Genomic DNA, 15,028 nt, shown 5'->3' with positions numbered 1-15,028 from the left:
TTTCTTTCCCTCGATTCGGCCTCTCCCTTTCCCTCTGTGTCTCCTGCCTTTCCCCATTTGTTCCAGTTGTGCTCGGACTATACTTCCCCAGGAAGACCTACCAGACGACTGTGTACATTGGACAGCCAGCAGATACTCCTCTGCTCCAGGTCTACGCTTTACCCGAGGAAGGGAACCGCACAGCCTACTTTGGGTTCTGCAACAATCTGCTGAATGGATTTCGACACCAGTGGTTTCGAATCGATGAGCGATCTGGTGTCTTTTACCTCAACAAGACACTGGAGGAGAATGATCTCCAACTGCTGGGTGAGGATATCCATTGTCATTCAGTTGCGATGAAATACAATAGTCATGGATGATATCATCATATAACAATGAACCTGTTAAGATTTAACAAGAATGGGAGAACATGAATAAAATTAGTATTCATGTAACTTTCTTAAAAAGAAATGATCAGTAGAATTCCCACAATGTGGAAGCAGACCATTCAGCTCATCAAGTCCACACCAACCCTCCAAAGAGCAACCCATCCAGATTCCTCCCCTACTATTTCCCATGGCTAACCTACCCAGATTCCTCCCCCACCATTTCCCATGGCCAACCCATCCAGATTCCTTCCCCACCATTTCCCATGGCCAATCCACCCAGAATCCTCCTCCACCATTTCCCATGGCCAATCCACCCAGATTCCTCCCCCACGATTTCCCTTGGCCAATCCACCCTAACCTGCACATCTTTAGAAGGTGGGAGGAAACCAGAGCAAACCCACGCAGACATGGGGAAAATGTGCATACTCCACACAGAAAATTGCCTGAGGGTGGGATCGAACCTGGCTCACTGGGGCTGTGAGGCAGCAGTGCTAATTACTGAGCCACGGTGCCACAATTCATTCTTGAGACGTGAGCATGGCTGACAGGACCAGCAATTATTTAATTCTTTCATGGGTCGTTGGGGTCACGAGTAAGGCTGACATTTATTGCCTATTCCTAACTGTGCATGATCTGATTGGCTCTCTGGCCATTTCAGATAATTAAAATGGATCTGGAGTCACATGTAGGCCAGACTGAGAAAGGATGACAGATTTACTTCACTGAAGGACATTTAGTGAACCAGATGGGTTTTTACAACAATTGGCAGTGGCTACAGGTCACTATTAGAAGAGTTTTGTTTTGAATTCATGTCAGTGTTTGCTGACTGTGGCCAATCATAAACATGCACTCATTCAGGAACGTATGTGCCTGCAGGATTCCAAATGCAATCAGTCATCACAAAGCACTTCTCTGAGATAATATGTTCAAATGCAGCTTGGAAGCATGCATGTTTTGAAATAGAGTTCAGTGGTGGGGAAAGGGGATGATGGGGAAGGGACAAATCCCCCCAGAGTGAGGTGGTGGGAGGAGAGGGAACCCAGAGATGGCAACAAGGAGGGCCCAGGAGCTGGGTGGGCCTCTCCTCCTTCTTCTAGATTCTCTTACTACCCTCCCCTCCAGTTTCTTCCTGTGTTCCAATCTCTCCCTCCCCTCGGATTCAACCCCCAGGACCCTCTGTAATTGCATGCGCGATTGTAAGTGGTGCATGCACTGGTGTTAGCAAGTGCAGCTTTCATTCAAGCCTGATCATCTGCTATGGTGGGGCTGGAACCCATTCACCCCCCCCCCCCCCCAGAACATTGAGCTGGGGTAAGAATGACCAGATCACTGGTATCATCACCATGTCACCAGGCAATGGCGAAGCACTGCTAACGCAAAAGGAGCTTACCCAGTCTGGCCTACACGGGACTTCATGCCTGCAACAATGTGGTTGATTTTTATCTAAGCAACTGAGGCTGGAAAATATATGCTGCCCTAGACAGCGTGCTCCCATTCGGTGAACAAAATTTCTAAAAAGTCCCTAAAAATTAGTAGGTGCTAGACAGGGACACTTTCTTCAGATGGAAGAAGACTTGGGGGAAGAGTTTCCACTCAATGTGACTGACAATCAAAGGAACAAAGCCACTGTGTTCATCCTACAGGGACTGGGAAATGGTTTAACTAGTTGCATGTTATTTCTATTCAGTGCATTTAAACTATTGCTTCTTAAAAAAATCGACTATAAAGTAACTTGTGAAGTTAGCCAGATTTTATTGCATACCTCGTGCTCTGTAGACTGTGGCTGGTAGCCTCTGAAGGGCAGTTAGAGTTAAAATGGCCCCCCTGTAAGTTTGGAATCAGAGTGAAAGTTTCTTCAGCAGCCATCTCACCTTTCTCTTCCTATCTCTGTTGCAGGTAATATGGGCGGACCGGAACTGTATAAGATCACACTGCATATCTTTGCTGCTCCAGAACCCCGTCGGGAGAAGGAGTGTAAGGCCCAAGTGATTGTTATTGTGGTGAATAAAAGCCCACCCCCCTGTGCCAATATCACGGCGGAAGACTTCTGCTTTGGGGAAGTGGATTCAAAGGTTCAAATTATCGAGAACACGTATCCTGGCACATTCTTTCAAATGGGCTCCTTGCCAAACCAGTACCAATGCCAATTTGCAAATATCTCCTATCATCTAGCAGCAGGTAAATATATCATAGGGTGAGGAGCGATGATTGGCATCTAGTGGGGCACAGAGAGCCTGACAATTGGCCTTTGTGAGGTTTTTGGATGTTTCCCAATGCCTATCATTCCAAATCATTTTTGTAAGAAATTGATAAAGAAACGTTTTCCATAATGTGGGAATGAAGTATGAAAATAAGGAAATCTTACTCAGGCACCAGACACACCACAACTAGATTAGATTCCCTACGGTGTGGAAACAGGCCCTTTGGCCCAACATGTCCACACCGACCCTCCAGAGCGTAACCCACCCAGACCCATTCCCCTACCCTATATTTACTCCTGATTAATGTATCTAACACTATGGGCAATTTAGCATAGCCAATTCACATGGCCTGCCATCTTTGGAGTGTGGGAGAAAACCGGAGCACCTGGCGGAAACCCACGCAGACACGGGGAGAATGTGCAAACTCCACACAGACAGTCGCCTGAGGCTGGAATCAAACCTGGGTCGCTGGTGCTGTGAGGCAGCAGTGTTAACCACTGAGCCACCATGCCACCCTAGAACAGTTTAAATCTATTATAACACAGATATGCACATAAACCAACATTTTCTTACTACCATCAGTTCTGAGGAAGGGTCATGAGATCCAAAATGTTCACTCTTACTTCTCTGCACAGATGATGCCGGATCTGCTGAGCTTTTCCAGCAAGTTCTGTTTTTGTTTCTGATTTCTAGAATCTGCAGTCCTTTCGACACTCTGGACAGTTTTGGTCACCTGACCAAGGGGAGGAAATGCTGTCATTGGAGGCAGTCCAGAGAAGGTTCACCTGACTGATTGAAGGGATTTTCCCAAGAAGAAGTTGACTAAGTTATGCCTGTTTTCATTGAGTTTAGAAGAATGGAAGATGACCTTCTTATTAAAACATTTAAGATTCTAAAGGGGCTTGGGAAGGGAGATGAGGAGAGATTATTTCCCCTGTCCTGTAACAGGTAACAGTGGGACAGTCTAGGACCAGAGGGATAAGCTCGGAATAAGTGGTTGCTCATTTAAGACAGAGATGAGAAGGAATTTTTCCTCCCTCTATAGAATTCTATACTGCAAAGGCCTGTCGAGGCTGGGTTGCATATTCAAGTCTGAATTGGATATATTTTTAATTAGTAAGTGAATCAAGGGTTATGAAAAAAAGGCAGGAAGGTGGAGTTGAGGATTATCAGATTAGCCATGATCTGATTGAAGGGCAGACTGATCCCAATGGGCCAAATTGCCTACTTCTGTTGCTACATCTTACGGTCTCATAGTCATCAAACTTTACCAACAAACTGTACCAGCCGAGCCCATAATGTTGCTCATTAATGTTTGCTGCATTCACATTCACACACAGATTCTCCAAAAACAAAAGGAATATAGAGTCATATAGCACAGAAACAGACCCTTTGACCCAACCAGTCCATGCCGAACTTAATCCCAAATTAACTAGTCCCACCTGCATGTTCCTGGCCCATATATGTTAATGATCCTTTTTGTTTGGAATTACAAGGGAGCTTGGGAAATCGAACCCTGTCACTTTCTCCATGGCAACGTCTCAGATAATCAGTTATCAACCAATCAGCGCCTTCTCCTCTTGTGGTATAAATTGATGTAGGCCTTTTGAAACTTGGCATTCTTGCATTTGTTCTGATGGAAGTGAAACCAAAGCACTTCAGCAACCCGTCCCTCTTGTCAGTAAGATTAAAAGAACTTTTCTCTATGGGCATTTAAAGGACAAGGGGGCATGACCTGAAATTTGGGTTATGATATCTCTTGGAGATAAGTTAGAAAACACACTTTCGCATAAGGTGGCACAAGTGAGGAACTTCCTCTTACATAAAAAACAGAGGTGACTGCTCAAGTAATTTTATATCTGACAACAATCGATGTTTGGCTCAGCAAGAGTATAAAAGAATACAGAGACAAGTCTAGTGAATGGACCTTAAGATACAGGTCAATTACAATCTCATGGAAAGGTTGCCAAACAGGCTTGAGGGGCTGAATGGCCTCATCTTGTTCCTACTTTCCTGTCACTCTCAGTGTGGCAACATATCGAGGGAGCATACTAAGGCCAGAGGTCATGCATGGTGTGGGGAAGGTCAATTTGTTGTAAGTGTCTCTTTGGGTTGGCCTGCTGAACAAGACTAGGAGCATGTGAGCCTGTTACGTGTTCCAGGATAGTGAGACTTTCCATGGTATTGTTCGCACACATCCGAGGGTGGGGAGATGTTCAAGATTGAAGATAAAGCAGGGTCAAGCTGAAGTCTCGACTCATGGCAGTTTTAATGTCCTCCAGCATTAGACAACGAAATTGGATATGTCACCACACACAGAGATATGAAGGAAGAATCCTAAAAATATGGTTAGTCAAAGAGTTTGATTTAAAAGCACGTTTTCAACAAAGAAAGAAATGTAGGGTTTCAGAGAGATCTGGGAACTCCAGACCCTTGGGCCCATGCAGCTGAAGACTTCCCTGACTGCGTTGGAGCAATTAAAATCAGAAGACTCAAGAGGCCAGAATCTGTGGGACACCAAGATCCTGAAGTCCAAAGGGAGGAAGCACTAAATAACCTTTAACATTTTCTATTAAGTTATGAGGAGAGGTTAAACAATTTAGGCCAGTTTTCTCTCGAATTTAGAAGGTTACAAGGTGAATCTGATCAAAGTCTTTGCGATATTAATAGGAAAAGGCAGGGTGAAGAAAGATGAACTATTTCCACAGTTTGAAGACTCTAGAACTTGGGGACATTATCTAAGAACTAGGGCCAGACTGTTTAAGAGAGCTGTTAGGAAGCACTTCCACACACAAGGAATGGGAGATGTTTGGAACTCTCTTCCAGACATGGGGATGCTTGTTGAGTTGTTAATTTTGACTCTGTGATAGATAAAGTTTAGTTCCACAATGGTATTAAAGGATATGGGACAAAGGCAGGTCAATGGGGTTAGGCCGTAGATCAGCTGTGATCTCATTGAACGGTGAAACAGGCTCGAAGGGCTGAATGGCCTATTCCTGTTCCAAATGTTCCTACTTGAAAATTAAATCATTGGTCACACTTGTTCTCCAACTAGAAGTATACAAGTCACATTGGACATGTGTGTCTCAGTCACCAATTTTATTGCAGTTTCCTTCTGGAATACAGTGATAGGGAGATGAAAGTAAGGGTGAATGTTGCAAAACCAAAGTGTTGCTTGACCAGGAGATGGTGTATGTCAGTGAAACCAGGGATGATAGGGGAATGGGAATTGGTGCAAGTTAGAACAGGGGCATTGTAGATTTGGATGACGTTAAGTTTACTTAAGTGGACCCAGGTGTGAGTGCAGTGGGATAGACATGTCTTGAGGTGACAAAGGCAAGGCCAAGCAGCAAGGGTTAGGAAATCCCCTCAGCAGAACCTGCCTGGTTGTCCACCTTCAGGTGCAAAGGAGTTACGAACTGTCCTCTTGCTAATTGATGCTTTTCTTCAACAATTGCACCACCTAGTGGTGAGCACATTCATAGCTCCAGCCTGTACTTAGTGAAGTAATACTCATAATTTCAATCTAGATGCGGGCTGCAACAAGCCACATAGTGGGACAGCCTGAAATGCCTTGGATCATATTTGCAGTGAAGACAAATTTAAGCAAACACTGCTCTCAAGTTAAACCCAACAAGACCTGGCAAACAGCAAATGAATTTGCAGAATCATTTGTGCTGCCCAGTCTTTGATGATTTTGCTATTTTTTTTGCAGCCTCAACTCAACGTTGCTGCAGAGTCCCTGCTTCCTGGCCAACATCATTGGGACATGCAGTCTACAAACTTGAGAAGCATGGTGTATTTTTGATTTTTGTGTTGGAAAAGACAAGTAAAATAAAGTTTATATAGTTATGATATATCATTTATATAGTTAAAAAGCATTTATATAGTTAAAAATCACACAACACCAAGTTGTAGTCCAACAGATTTATTTGGAATCAGTCACTTTCGAAGCACTGCTTCTTCATCAGATGGTTGATGAAGGAGCAGCGCTTTGATAGCTAGTGCCTCCAAATAAACCTGTTGGACTATAACCTGGTATTGTGTGATTTTTAAGTTTTGTCACCCCAGTCCAACATGGGCTTCTCCAAATCATGCATTTATATAGCGACGTTCGCAACCTCAGTGTGTCCCAAAGTGCATGATAGAAAATCAAGTATTTTTAAAGTGTAGCCACCATTGTAATTCAGGAAAGGTGGTAAATCTGTGCACAGCAAGCTCCCACAAGCACCTATTCTCACTCCTTCTACAGCAGCATTTCCTTTACCCTGGGTCCACACCCAGGCATAACTAATCAAGTGGAATGAGCATAGATTAGTTCCAGACTCTCATCACAGAACAATTAAAATGACAGAAATCTTGCAGTTGTTGTTCAGGATGAGGTTAATGTGATTAATCATTCCAATTTAGGAGGTGTGAGTCAAGATTAATTTGGTAACAAGGACAGATTTCCTGAGAGTACATCAATCTGAGGCAGTATGGTGGTTCAGCAGTTAGCACTGCTATCTCATAATACCAGGGACCTGGGTTTGATTCCAGCCTCAGCTGACTGTGTGGACTTTGCACATTCTCCCACAATCCAAAACTGTGTGGGTCAGGTGGATTCGTAATGGGGTGGGTCAAAGTGGGATGCTTTTTGGAGGATCAGTGTGGACTTGTTGGGCTGAATGGCCTGCTTCCAAACTGTAAGGATTCTGTACAGTATGGGAAGAGTTACAGGCACAAAGCTTAAGCCTGTTGATTTGGATTATGGCTGCTCCATTTAGAACACAGAACAATACAGCACAGTACAGGACCTTTGGCCCTTGATGTTGTACAGGCCTTTTATCTGACTCTAAGATCAGACTAACCTACATACCCTTCATTGTACTAACTTCCATGTGCCTATCCAAGAGTCACTTAAATGTTCCTAATGTATTTGACTCTACTCCCAGTGCTAGTAGCGCATTCCATGCACCCACAACTCTCTGTATAAAGAACTCTGCCATCTCCCCTAAACCTTCCTCAAATTACTTTAAAATTGTGACCCCTTGTGGTAGATATTTTCGCCATGGGAAAATGACTCTGGCTATCCACTCTATCTGTGCTTCTCAATATCTTGTACATCTCCATTGAGTCACCTCTCGTCCTTCTTCACTCCAATGAGAAAAGCCCTAACTCCCTCAACCTTTCTTCATAAGACATGCCCTCCAGTCCAGGTAGCATCCTGGTAAATCTCCTGTGTACCCTCTCGAAAGTTTCCACATCTTTCCTATAATGAGGCATATAGAACTGAACACAATATTCCAAGTGTGGTCTAACCAGGGCTCTATAGAGTGGCAGCATAACCTCGCAGATCTTAAACTCAATCCCCCGGCTAATGAAAGCCAAAACACCTTCTTAACAACCTTATCAACCTAGGTGGCAACTTTGAGAAATTTATGGACATGGACCCTAAGATCCCTCTGTTCCTCCACACTGCTAAGATTCCTGCCTTTAACTCTGTAATCTGCATTTAAATTTAATCTTCCAAAGTGAATCACTTCACACTTTTCCAGGTTGAACTCCATTTACCACTTATCAGCCCAGCTCTACATCCTGTCAACATCCTGTTGCAACATAAAACAGCCCTCCACACTATCCACAACTCCACCAATCTCTGTGTCATCAGCAAACTTATTAACCCACCCTCCCACTTCCTCATCCAAGTCATTTATAAAAATCACAAAGAGCAGAGGTCCCAGAACCAATCCCAATGGAATACATTTGGTCACAGCTGAATACTTTCCATCTACCACCACCCTCTATCTTCTATGGCCCAGCCAATTCTGTATCCAGAGAGACAGGTTTCCCTGTATGCCATGCTTCCTGAATTTCTGAATGAGCCTACCATGGGTAACCTTATCAAACACCTTTGTTAAAATCCAGATACTCCACATCCACTGCTCTATCATCATCAACGTGTTTCGTCACATCCTCAAATAATTTAGTAAGGCTTGTGAGGCATGACCTTGCTGACTATCTCTATTCAAACTATGGTTTTCCAAGTAATCATAAACCCTGTTTCACCTAATTCTCTCCAATGCTTTGCTCACCACTGATGTACGTCTGACGGGTCTATAATTCCCAGGATTATCCCTATTCTGTTTCTTGAACGAGAGAATAACAATTGCCAACCTCCAATGATCTGACATATCTCCAGTGGACAGTGAGGATGCAAAGATCATTGCCAAAGGTGCAGTAATCTCTTCCCTTGATTTTTGTAGTAACCTAGGGTATATCCCATCTGGCTCAGGTGATATCCTTATGTTTTTCGAACATTTCAGCATATCCTCCTTCCTAATATCATCCTGTTCTAGCATATCAGTCTGTTTCACCCTGTCCTCAGAAATGTCAAGTTCCCTCTCAGTAGTGAATACTGAAGCAAAATATTCATTAAAGACCTTCTCTACCTCTTCTGACTCCAGGCGCAAGTTCCCTCCACTATCCCCGATTGGCCCTACCCTGACTCTGGCCATCCTCTTGTTCCTCACATAAGTGTAGAGCACCTTAGAATTTTCCTTAATCCCATCCGTTAAAGCTTCTTCATGCCCCCTTCTAGCTCTCCCAAGTCCATTCTTCAGTTCCTTCCTGGCTACCTTGTGATCCTCAGAGCCCTGTCTGATCCTTGCCTCCTCAACCTTAAGTAATCTTCCTTTTGCCTCTTGACTAGATGTTCCACATCCCTTGTCACCCAAGGTTCTTTCACTCTCGCATCTCTTCCTCACCTCAGTGGGACAAACCTGTCCAGCACTATCAGCAGGTGCTTCCTAAACAAACTTCACATTTCTGTCATGCGTTTCCCTGAGAACATCTGTTCCCAAATTCGATGCCCCAGTTCCTGCCTAATAGCATTGTCATTCCCCCTCCCCAATTAAATACTTTCCCATACTGTCTGCTCCTATCCCCCTCCATAAGTATAGTAAAGGTCAGGATGTTGTGATCATGATAACTGAAGTGCTCTCCCACCAAGAGATCTGACACCTGGCATGGTTCGATGCAAAGCACCAAATCCAATATGGCCTCCCCTCTAGTTGGCCTATCTACATATTGCGTCAGGAAGCCTTCCTGGACATACCTGACAAAAACTGTTCCATCTAAACCATTTGAACTATGTAGGTTCCAATCAACAACAACCCTGTTACTTTTACACATTTGCAAAATCTGCCTCCCAATCTGCTACTCTGTGACTATGTTGCTGTCTTCCATCTAACTGCCATTGTTACATTACCTTTAATACAGCTGCTATTGCCCAATGGAAATCCATCTTGTTGTTTGAAATAACTGGACCAAGACTGGTATCCTGTCACCAAGTCACCCTTTGTGAGCACAGTACATGGACTCTGACCAGCCAGACCGGAACCAGTCGCTAGACTGAGGAGACTCGGACGCTCCTGTTTATCATATTTTATTAAACAAATTACAATATACAGTTTACAAAAAACAGTTAACATTAACAGCTGTATACAACAGCAATTTTACAAGGGAGAGGAGCAGCAAAGCCAGGCCCCAAACCCTACTGTTCAACAAGTTTACAGGGAGATGAGGACAAACCTCAAATCCCAGTTTCACATATAAAAAGACATCAACAATAACATTTGTACATAAAAGGACAATCATGTTACATAAAAAAGTGCAGACAATACAGACCCAGCAAGCCCCCGTCCCTCCCACCTTCCGACCACTCTAAGGCAGCCTGCTCCTACCCACCTTCCGGTTCTCGGTCCACCCCATGCCCCTTCCAGTTCTCGGTCCGCCCTGACACACCTTTCGACCACCTCTAGGACAGCCCACCCCGGTACCCGCCCGGGAGTGACAGCGGTCCGCTCCTGTTTATTTTGTTTTATTTTATGAAACAAATTACAAAAACAGTTTACAACGAAAAGTTACATTTACAGCTGCATACAATTTTACAAGGGAGAGGAGCAGCAAAGCCAGGCCCCAAACCCTACCGTTCAAACAGTTTACAGGGACACGAGGACAAACCTCAAATCCCAGTTTCACATAAAAATATAAAGAGACATCAACAATGACATTTGTACATTAGACAATACTGTTACATACAAACCTGCAGACAATACAGACCCAGCAAGCCCCCACCACTCCCACCTTCCGACCACTCTAAGGCAGCCCACCCCTACCCAACTTCCAGTTCTCGGTCCACCCCATGCCCCTTCCAGTTCTCGGTCCGCCCTGACACACCTTTTGACCACCTCTAGGACAGCCCACCCCGGTACCCGCCCGGGGTGACAGCGGTCCGCTCCTGTTTATATCTGTCAGCCAGGGCTCCCTGATTGGCCAGGTGACCAACCCCAATCAAGGGTCTCCTTGTCAGTGAGATCCACCCAGCCCTGGTTCCAATCACCACAGTGTTGCTGCTGCTGGAAGGACACAAGCACCCCATACAAAGTATCATTTTAATCTGTTCATTTTCCAGATGGTTTGGGTCCGTTCAGGATTAATGAGAAGACGTCAGAGGTCAGTGTGGAAAGGTCCTTGGATAGGGAACAGAGGGAAACATACGAGATGATTGCCAAATGTATCTTGCGGACACCTGTGCAAGTGATGCAGGTTGGGAGGTCCTTGCACGTGACTGTTCTTGACAAAGGTGACAATGCCCCATACCTCCCTGATGGTAACGACACGGCTGAGGCTTTCATTGAGTTCAACAGGAAAGAGGTAGGACCCGCTACAAGGTCTGGATGAGAATATGTGTGTGTGTGTATGTGCATGTGTGTCTGTGTGTATCTGTGTGTGCGCATGCGTGTGGGCGTGTGCATGTGTGTGTATGTCTGTGTGTCTCTCTGTGTATGTGTGCCTGTGTGTGTCTGTGTGCGGGACTATGTGCATGTGCGTGTGTCTGTGCATGTCTCTCTGTGTATGTGTGGCTGTGTGTGTGTGTGCACATGTGTCTGTGTGTGTTTCTGTACGTGTCTCTCAGTCTATATGTGTGTGCATGTGACTGTGTGTGTGTACATGTGTCTGTGTGTGTCTCTCTGTGTATGTGTGTCTGTATGTGTGTGCGTGTGTACGTGTGTGTACATGTGTCTGTGTGTTTGTGTGTGTGTACATGTGTATGTGTGTGTCTCTCTGTGTATGTGTGTGACTCTGTATGTGTCTGTGCATGTCTATGTGCGTGTGTGTGTGTCTGTGCATGTCTCTCGTGTGTGTGCATGTGACTGTGTTGGTGTGTTTGTGTGTATACATGTGTCTGTGTGTTTGTGTGTGTGTACATGTGTCTGTGTGTGTCTCTGTGTATGTGTGTGTCTCTGTCTGTGTATGTACGTGTGTTCGTGTCTATGTGCGTGAGTGTGTGTCTGTGCATGTCTCTCTGTCTATGTGTGTGCATGTGATTGTGTTGGTGTGTTTGTGTGTGTACATGTGTCTGTGTGTGTGTACATGTGTCTGTGTATGTGTGTGTCTCTCTGTGTATGCGTATGTGTGCATGTCTATGTGCGTGTGTGTGTTCTGTGCATGTTTCTCTGTGTCTCTGTGTATGTGTGTATGTGCATGTGTGTGTGTACATGTGTCCTTGTGTGTCTGTGAGTGTCTATCTATGTGTGTATACATGTGACTGTGTGTGTGTGTGTAAGTGTGTGCATGCATCTCTGTCTTCAGTTCCAATGTGGGAGTGATGGAAGGTGCACAACCAACTCAAGTTGTTGTTTTTCACCCAAAAAGCATTTACCCTGAATGCTATGCTTTCTACATCTCCCTCATTCCCTGAGAGGCTGCTTTATTTCTGCAGAGCATGGTTTATCATTATCTACTTTAATGACCTCTTCAGTCTTCACATCCCCTCTTTCCAGTGGAAACGACGTGTTGGAAGTTACCATGGTAATGGCCTCTGCTGCCTAGGTGTGCTAGAACTCCGGAGCAACCTTACGATGCTGTCGTGGTGCTGTGTCTCACTGGGCATATATAGCACACTGTGGGTGGAGTTAGTAGATAGAAAGTAGAGGTAAAGAGAGAGGCACATGCCAATAATGGTTTTTCAGTAATGTCACAGGAATATTAGAGCTTGGTATATCTCAGATTACCACGTATGACATTAATTAGCACTAAGGTGCAATTTTAAAAGTTCTAAAGAAACTATACCCTTAATTGGGTAGATAACCCCACATGACAAAAGAACCTCTCCTGCTCCATGCATCCAACACATCTCAGGTTCCCTTTCTAACAGAGGCCCACTTTCTTCTTCCACGAACAGTGATCTCCTGTTCTAATCTGAGCTGTGTTCTCTAATGCCTCATTTACAAAATCTTCCCTTCACTCCTAGTTTGGTGGTTGACCAGTGCTCACCAGCCTTGAGTACACCCAACGTCAATCAGAGTTGATGCAGATACAACCTTCCAGAATGTGGGTCTGGAAATTCAACATCTTACAATATCTATGAAATATTCCATTCTTGTGCACTTTGCAGCATGATCGTTGTTTGAATTAAAGATATTGTCTCGAGAAGATAGAAGAAAGAACAACTCACTTCCGTTGTAAGGTTACCCTATCTTTAAGGGAATTCACTTTTAAGGACTCCATTTCCTGTATTCAGTTAGTTTCCCTAAATTCTGTCTTGTCTCTTTGCTTTTCAATTTTTGTTGATCTCTTGCTTCATTTGTTTAGCGTTCTGTTTGGGAAAAACAGTCAGTGAACAATTTTATTAGAACAGATTTTCATTACTACATTTATTGCAAACTGAAACATTCTAAGCATCGACCTCCTAACTCAACAGTTTCAGTCTGTACCTCATTAGATGTGCTTAAGTTACCTCAGCCAATGCTGTCCACTTACACGTAATTAAACACAATTCATATACAATTACACTGTCATAGTGGTGACCATAGCTATCTTCCAAGCAACTGACCAGTGTTCGATTCCTGGCCGGGATAGATTGCCAATTTTAAATCTTTAATCAGAAACCCATACTTAAACTGAATTTGATCCATTGTAACTCAACTAGGAGCTCCTACAGTATGCTGGTAGTATCGCTTCCTCTGTGCCAGAAGGTCTGAGTCAAGTGCCACCTGCTACTGGAGTTGTGTCACAGCATATCTGAGCAGTTTGATTATGAAAGGAAACACTAGACTTTCAATGTAGCACCACCATCCTACTTTGCACCTATCATAGAATTCCTACAGTGCAGAAGCAGGCTGTTTTGTCCATTGAGCTCACACTGACCCTCCAAAGAGCATCCCACCCAGACCCAGCCTCCTAGTGTATCCCGTAATCCCATATCTACTGTGGCCAATCCACCTAGCCTACTCATCCCTGGACACGACGGATAATTTCAGCACAGCCAATCCACCTAACCTGCACATCCCCAGACACTATGGGCAATTTAGCATGGCCAATCCTGCTAACCTGCATGTCTTTGGACTTGTGGGAGGAAACTGGAGCACCCAGAGGAAACCCACGCAGACACGGGGAGAACATGCAAACATGCAGTCACCTGAGGCCAGAATTGAACCTGGGTCCCTGGCACTGTGAGGCAGTAGGGTTAACCACTGAGCCACTGTGCTGTCCCTTAATTCCCACTCTTAGCAAAGTCTCATTCAAGAGGTATTTTTTCCCTCTGTTTCTAGTTTCATGTTTGGGAACAGTACTACTTGTAACAGTTTGGCGAGTGGGTAGCCCTTAGTTTATCTCCATTGCCCTTGGTGAGGAGGGTAGAATGGGTTTCTGGCTTGCTGTCATCCATTTTAACAGTACTGTGTAGATCCAAAACCTATTCCATTGAGGTTTCAAGAGCCGCACACAGTGACATACATGTTGTATTTTTCAGAACACCGTGGTGGTGTCCCTCTCGGTGTACGACACAGACAGCACCACCAAGTACACAGCTACAGTGATGAGGAATGACACTTGGATCACAGACAACTTCCGAGTGAAGGCCACACCTTTGGAGATACCTGCCAGCACCAAAATGCCTGCTCGAGGGACGATGAACAAATACGGTAAACCCTCGCCAAATTCCCCGTCTTTCAGCAAACCACGGCTTGGGCAAGTGGAAATGAGAGAGACCTCAAACTCTGGGATACAGAAACATACACAGCAGGTCCATGACTATCTGAAAGGGGAAAATGATGGGTGTGGTGGGGTGGGGTTTATTTTGGCTTCGGATACTTTGCTGTCACTCAAAGGAAGGAAAACTGATGAATAAGAAAGGGATGGGGGTGCAGGATGGTTCAGGCCCCAAATGTCCCACTGTGACCCCATTTGGAGGTTTGTAAATTATTGAGACACCTTGGAGATCAGGGGGTGTGAGGGAGTAGAGATAAGGTGGGTGAGACTGGGAAGAGGTAAGGGAGCAGAGCTCCTAACATCACAGATCAGGACCCCGCCTGACACTTCCATCTTGGGAAGCCTGGATTGGTGCTGTGCCTTTTGTAAATCCTGTGGTGCCTGGTCTCTTGGAGAGAGCCAGGTGGAGAGAAAGAGAGAAGG

The 15,028-nt window shown here is 44.7% G+C and overlaps 1 protein-coding gene across 4 annotated transcripts in view; it reads left to right on the top strand.

The window, feature by feature from the left end:
- Positions 1 to 15,028, top strand: part of ret (ret proto-oncogene receptor tyrosine kinase) — a 130,306-nt gene that overhangs the window by 53,150 nt on the left and 62,128 nt on the right. For 3 of the 4 annotated variants that reach the window (XM_072583490.1, XM_072583491.1, XM_072583492.1), the window contains exons 2-5: positions 67 to 306; positions 2,265 to 2,546; positions 11,025 to 11,266; positions 14,367 to 14,538. In XM_072583490.1, the coding sequence (XP_072439591.1) occupies positions 67 to 306; positions 2,265 to 2,546; positions 11,025 to 11,266; positions 14,367 to 14,538 (936 nt within the window). The remainder of the gene's footprint in view (positions 1 to 66; positions 307 to 2,264; positions 2,547 to 11,024; positions 11,267 to 14,366; positions 14,539 to 15,028) is intronic. The other variant, XM_072583493.1, reaches the window with a different exon arrangement.

This window comes from Chiloscyllium punctatum, chromosome 13, assembly GCF_047496795.1.
Source record: "Chiloscyllium punctatum isolate Juve2018m chromosome 13, sChiPun1.3, whole genome shotgun sequence".
Taxonomy (NCBI): Eukaryota; Metazoa; Chordata; class Chondrichthyes; order Orectolobiformes; family Hemiscylliidae; genus Chiloscyllium; species Chiloscyllium punctatum.
Note: the sequence above shows the minus strand (reverse complement) of the source record. Positions and strands in the feature narration are given on the sequence as shown.